We start from the raw sequence: 6,843 nt of genomic DNA on the forward strand, positions 1-6,843 counted from the left end.
CAGAATAACATTCAAGGCACTCATGTGTTTGTTTTATCCGAGCAGTATGAATCTTTGGGAGGTGGCAGAGTTCCTGAAGAAAAACGGGGTGATTAATGCCATCAATCTGGACGGAGGCGGGTCTTCCAGCTTCGTGGTCAACGGCACGTTGGCCAGCTACCCGCCTGACATATGGTGAGTCAATAAAAGCTGAACTGTACTGTGCTGGACATGTTTGTTCAAGGGGGAAGGTTCAGCATTTTGTTTTTCAGTAGCTACAGTCCTCTTTTCTCCTTCTCCCCATGATAATAGAGAGAAAATGTGAATGAAGAATCAGCAGTCTGTTAAGGTTTTATGTTGTTTCTTGCATTCACACTGTAAAAAACAAGCCAACAACAAGCCAGTGTAACCCGTTGACCTCCTTCACCTTTATGATTCCTGCTTCCTTGCCTTTTTTTGGTCAATATTTTGGTTGAGTCTTCATAAAGGATTTGAAATATAGTTTGTCATATTGTTAACTTGGAAAACAATATGATAATATAATATCTCCACCCGCTCGTTCTCTGTTCCCAGTGAATCGGACAGCAGGTGGCGCTGTGCTCGCCGCGTCTCCACCATCCTGTGCGTCCACCAGCGACGCTGCCAGCCGGCGGACTGCGGTCGCCATGGCGTCTGCACGGCCAGTAAGTGTGGAGGTGGAGCTGCAGGTGTATCCAATGAAACATCAAGTACAGAGATAGTTTAGTAGTGTATCATCTTTAACATCTTACTATCATAATGTTGAGCTGTTCTGTGAGGTTCTGTATTAAAAATGAAAAATGAAAAAATCAAAGACTGGTATTGGCCACATCAATAACCATCTGGTTTGACTTAAACATTGCTTCCTAATTCAATAAAACAAAATGTATCAAAAACACAGACATAGATTTACTGAATTGTTATTTTTTTTATTTAAACCAAGCAAGCGTGAGAAAAAGAAAGAGGGGTTTAAAATAAATGTTATTATTATTCATCAATCTTAATTATATTAATCATCAATCTCACCATAAATTGATGCAATCTCCTGAAAATATTTGAAGCAACATCTGAATTACTGTCGCTTTAATTCGGACCCTTTTCATCCCCAAATCTCTGAAATTTGTTCTCTAATGAGATGTCAATTTCTTTCACCATCATCTTTTGGATATTGACACTTAGTCCCATCACTTCCTCACACAAACTAGCACATATGATAGAAGCCAGTTGCTACCAGTGTAAATGTTGGTGTAATAATGGACGAGTATACAAACAAGAGCACATTCTTTTCTCCAAGTGGAAACATTTTGAACTCAAGTTCTTTGCTCCAGTGTGCTTCATCCAGAGTGCATTTGTTCACGCGACCTTTTAATGTTTTTTTTATTGACTCTTTTAGTTCAGTCTGAACTCACCTTTGTTAACAGGAATGCTGCTGCCTTGAAGTTTTACAGGTTTATAAAGCACATCCGTCTGTCTGTGTTTCAGATGGCTGTGTCTGTGCTGCTGGATGGAGAGGGAAGAACTGCAGTAAAGGTAATCAGGAGCACATCAGTGAATAAACTGATATAATCTACATGTCATATCCACTAATCCTGTTCATGTTTTCTCCTGTTTAGTATCCCTCTCTGTGTCTGTGTCATTTGCATTTTTGCAGATTATGTAAAAACAGCTATACTAGTATTTCTCAAAGGTCAGCGTTACATATTTCCAACCTTTTTCTGTGTTTCATTTTATAGCAATTCTTGTATGTTGCCCTCGGCCACGATCATCTCTGTAACCCTCTCATGCGCTTCAGTATACCCCCAGTAATAACATTTCTTGTCACTACTCTGAACCAACTCCCAAATCATTGATCTTATAATCAAATATACTGATTAAAAGAATCTCTACTAATACAACTATGTTGTTATTTAAACTTTCATCATCAGGGCTTTTATTGTGAAAGGTTTCATGCTAAAGATGTGATGCTATTAGCAATTTTCTGCTTTAAAGAGTAACTAAACCCCAAAACTACAGTATCTAATTCTTAACGCACACCAATATCCCAAATGAATGATGTTTATAAGAGTTTCTACTGTATCTTGTCACTAAAACAAACCCTTACAGCACTCTTACCTAATGGTAATATAACAATGCTCAGCATGCTGGCGAATATCTTTTACGCTTAGTGATAAGCAGAAGCTAATTGAACAGGCAACAGTAATGTCCAGCTATTTGTTACAGGAACGTAGACCCAAACCAGCAGCTCCTGTTTGTTTTAATGTTCTGTAACTGTAGCATGAAATCATGGTGGTTTCACACGAGATGTAGTTTGCGCCGTTGGAAATAATGGGTTTCAGCACCGTATGTGAAGGCCCATAATGCAACACTGGTTCTGGAAAAAGCGCGACTGGGCCTTATAAATCTTTGTGTCTCCGTCAGTGTGTCCTCCAGGTTTTTATGGTCTGTCCTGTTCTAAGAAGTGTCAGTGTGATGACCAGTGTCCATGTGACCCGCTGACAGGAAGCTGTACCTCTGTCGACGACGGCACATTAAACAGAGGTACTCAGCTTTTCTCCACATCACATCTATAGTTAGTTCTGACATTAACAGCGGCGTTCTTTCCTCCACAGCGGGTCTTTATTTGGCTATGCAGATGTTTGCATTATGCAGACGACAACATGAGGACACGTGCAGAGGCGAACTCTACCTCACAGAGTAAGTGTCAAAGGTCAAGTCAGCTGACACCTGAATGACATCATATATTTCTATTTGATGGTTCTCTTCAGTCCTCCAGAACTTCCCTTCCTTATGACTGGTTTCCAACAAATTCCTTACATTGTAGGCATTTAGTTCTTTGTTTACTTCCTGGGAGAAGATGTCAAACACAATGCAACAAGGAGAGTTAAAAGAAGAGATGTTGAAGTTCATAACATTGAGGTTACCAACACAAGCGTACCCAAACATTTCTGGGAAACATTTACTGTGAAATAGTCGCTATCTACCTGTAGGAGTTGCAACCCTTCCCTGCTGCATGTAATTATCAGTACAGATCAATAAATGTTTTAATCTGTCAGTCCCGCTGGCAGTGTGAGTGCTTCCAGTGGGGTGGGCCCAGTGTTCCCAGTCCTATAAGAGAGCAGCTCACCTGCTCCATGTGGGAGAGAGTAAGGGGAAACTCTGCTCCCCCATCCCCCCATCCTTTCTTTCCTTCCTACTTTCATTCTTGAACACACAAACTAGCATTACAGACTCACTGACTGCCACACCTCATGACACTTTGACATTTCTAGTTGTTTGTGTTACTTTCATTGTTTCTTTGCTGGTTCTCCTTGTGACATCTCCTGTTATTTGTCATGTTTTTGAGCCAGCCAAGCTCTAACTAGCCAGCTAACAAGTTAGTTAGTTAGCCTGAAATTACTCATGATGACTGGGCAGAGAAGCTCTAGCTATCTAGCTTTCTAGCTTAAAAGTTAGTAAATTAGCCTGATTTTTTTCAACACAAAATTGTGGCTAGTTATTCAAACTATTCCCTTGTTCTAATTATTAATAATAATAATAATCATGTTGCAGTAGTGTATAAGATAATCCTTTGTTAGTATATTAGTATATTTATGTATGCTGTCTCCATGTACGTCAGAACTAAAACAAGAAAGTATTTTATTGTGTATTTTAAAAGTCTGGTTCAACACTGCTCTGCCTGGAAACAAGCAGTTTTACTAGAATATTTATTACAGGTTCGTTGAAGGTTTGCAGAAAGATGCAGCCATTTTCTATTTTTGTTGCTCAGTGGGGAAAAAATCACATAAAGTATGTTGATTAATGGGTTTAATTGTGTTACTTTTATCTGAAATAGTAATTTAATGGTTTGTAAAGGTACAAAAAGGTGAAATCTAATCTTCCCTCTCTCTACAGACAAACATGGCTGATCATCACTGTCACTCTGGCCTCCCTGCTGCTTATTCGACAGCTGCTTCACGTCATGCGGGCGGGTCGGAGATGGCTTCTTTTCTGTCAGGGAAGTCCTTCCTCTACGTCAAATATGAAACGCAGATATACAACAATATCTGGGAGGAATCCCCAGCAGATGAAATGGAAACATACAAGTTTTGTGTCAGCACAGAACAACAGAGGAGAAGTCAATTTATGTGCTCATGCGTTAGATGAGCACATAAATCCCTGAAGAAACACATGACTTGGACTCGAGTTATGAGACACAAAAGCAAAAACTGCACTTTGACTTCAGCTTTTTTGTGGAGAAAGGCTGCAGGTCGACACTGACTCTCCTCTGCAGATATTAAACTAAATACTACAGCAACACGACACAAAAGATGACATAAAAACACCAAAATATTGCCTGAAATCCAGGTTATATTTTCATTAAGGAAAGCTTTTTTACATTGTGTCACTGTATTTTAATGGGACATGCTGTGCGGCCGTTTTAAAGGGGGAATGCTCAATTTTAATAGATTCTAATTGGGATTATTATGAAATAATTGTGGTCAGAAGTAGAATATATTATCAAGCATAATAACAAAGATGGAGACAACATTTTAAGAGTAAAAATAATGATTTAACAGATTATAAATGTAACGCAAATAGTCTGTGTTTACGGCCTTTATGTTGAATATAAAGGTGAAAGGAAATCAGAGACACTGGTTGGATTTATATGTCGTTGCTGTGTACATTTACTCAAATACTGTACTTAAAATACTTTTTTTCATAATCAATACTTCTACTACACTTCAGAGGGAAATCTTGTTCTTTGTACTTCACTACATTTATCTTTAGTGACTTTAAAGATCAACAAAATCACAAATAAAAATGAAGACTTTCTGTAATACGATGTGTTATTATAAATTAAACTCCCAAACAGTTTATAGAAGTACAGTTGATACGATCAGTCCATAAATACGTTTTTCATACATTTCTCATTAATCGATTAATGGAGAAAATAATCAACAGATTAATCCAAAATGAAAATAATTATTCAAAAATACAACAGGAAAATCCTGATTTTACATGAATGTATAAGTAAAAATAATCTAATGATAGAATATATAAAATGGAACAATCACAGATTTTAAATGCACAATTCTTACTAGTAATGTATTGTTTTATGTGGTATTAGTACATGAGTTTGATTGTAAATGTACCATGTGTGCATTATTGTTTGCCTTTATACTGTGTATGAAATCATAAAGTAATAAACAAAGTTTGTTCTTTTCTTACACTGTTTGTTTACATGTCAGGACATAGATAAGAAGTTACAGAACAGATGACGTGTGGCTGAGTGATGACTGTCATGTGACCTCGCTGCGTCAAGGTACAGCATTACGTCAACATACCGGAAGATGTTGATATTTATTTCAGAACAAAAGTCGTTCAAAGAAAAATTTATTTTTTTATCTCAGATTTTTGTTTTCACCATAGGGGTCCTGTTATATATTTAATAACTCTACATGTTTTTATTTTAATATTACTATTAACATTGACATAGTATCTGTATGTCTTTACATAGGGAAACTTGTCAGCAGCTTATTTTAAATCAATAATTTAAGATTTTGTTTAATAGTTTACAGCAGAAGGGAATGCCAACACTGAAATAAAACAGACCTTCATTTTTCTTGAACCCCAAAATGTTATGAAATATTATTAAAAAATGAAAGAGAGATTTCCTCGAACGAAATTAATAAATAAAAATACTAATGGCAAATCAAAATTATGATTTTAAATCAAAATATGAGGTTTAAAGTCCAATGAGATAAGTCAAAATTAAAAGTTTTACTCATCTTATGTTTATTTTTTTTAGTTAGTTAGTCAACATTTTGATACATTTTGATGTGGTATTTATAAGTTTACTTATTATACCTAATTTAATTTTCCATAATCACTAACAAATATTCATTCTTAACCTTGCCGAAATGGGCTGTTCTTTTTTTTTTTATTATTAAATCTATAACTAAATATCTGATTTGACTCAAACCGTCTGGCTTTTATTTCGTAAAGTAAAGTAAATAAGATGACCTTCATTTTTCTGATAGTTGATAAACCCCAACATTTTATGAAATGTTCTATATAAAAAAATAAAAAGAGATTTACTTGAAAGATTACAAAATAAAAATACTAATGGCAAATCAAAATTATGATTTTAAATCAAAATTATATTTTTAGTCCAATGAGATAAGTCAAAATTAAAAGTTTTACTAATTTTTACTTTTTTTAAGTGAGTTAGTCAACATGTTGATTATTTTATGTGGTATCTTATAATTTTTACCTATTATACGCAATTTAATTTCCATAAGTACTTCATTATTTATTCATAATCATCTATAAAAAAAGAAAAAAAAAAATTATAAAGTCAAAATTGATTTTAGCTTTTATTTTTTTATCAAAATTATTTTATAAATTTTTAGTCAAAATTATAAAAAAAGAGATTTTTAAGTCAAAATTATATTTTTAGTCAAAATTATATTTTTAGTCCAATAAAATTATATTTTTAGTCCAATAAAAAATTATATTTTTAGTCCAATAAAATTCAAAATTATGATTTTAAGTCAAAATTATATTTTTAGTCAAAATTATATTTTTAGTCCAATAAAATTATATTTTTAGTCCAATAAAATGTCCAATTATATTTTTAGTCCAATAAAATGGCAAATCCAAATTCCATTTTAGTCAATAAAATTATATTTTTAGTCATTTTTAAGTCAAAATTATAAAATTATATTTTTAGTCAAAATTATATTTTTAGTCCAATAAAATTATATTTTTAGTCCAATAAAATTATATTTTTAGTCAAAATTATATTTTTAGTCCAAAATTATATTTTTAGTCCAATAAAATTATATTTTTAGTCCAATAAAATTA

General features: G+C 33.9%; 1 protein-coding gene across 1 annotated transcript in view; it reads left to right on the forward strand.

Moving 5' to 3' along the window:
- The window catches only part of LOC129110039 (N-acetylglucosamine-1-phosphodiester alpha-N-acetylglucosaminidase-like), an 8,362-nt gene extending 6,809 nt beyond the window's left edge, over window positions 1–1,553 (forward strand). The window contains exons 6-8 of the mRNA XM_054622197.1: window positions 46–174; window positions 553–662; window positions 1,480–1,553. Coding sequence (XP_054478172.1) covers window positions 46–174; window positions 553–662; window positions 1,480–1,553 — 313 coding nt within the window. The remainder of the gene's footprint in view (window positions 1–45; window positions 175–552; window positions 663–1,479) is intronic.
- Window positions 1,554–6,843: the final 5,290 nt, after the last annotated feature.

The sequence above is a fragment of the Anoplopoma fimbria genome, chromosome 20, assembly GCF_027596085.1.
Source record: "Anoplopoma fimbria isolate UVic2021 breed Golden Eagle Sablefish chromosome 20, Afim_UVic_2022, whole genome shotgun sequence".
NCBI lineage: Eukaryota > Metazoa > Chordata > Actinopteri > Perciformes > Anoplopomatidae > Anoplopoma > Anoplopoma fimbria.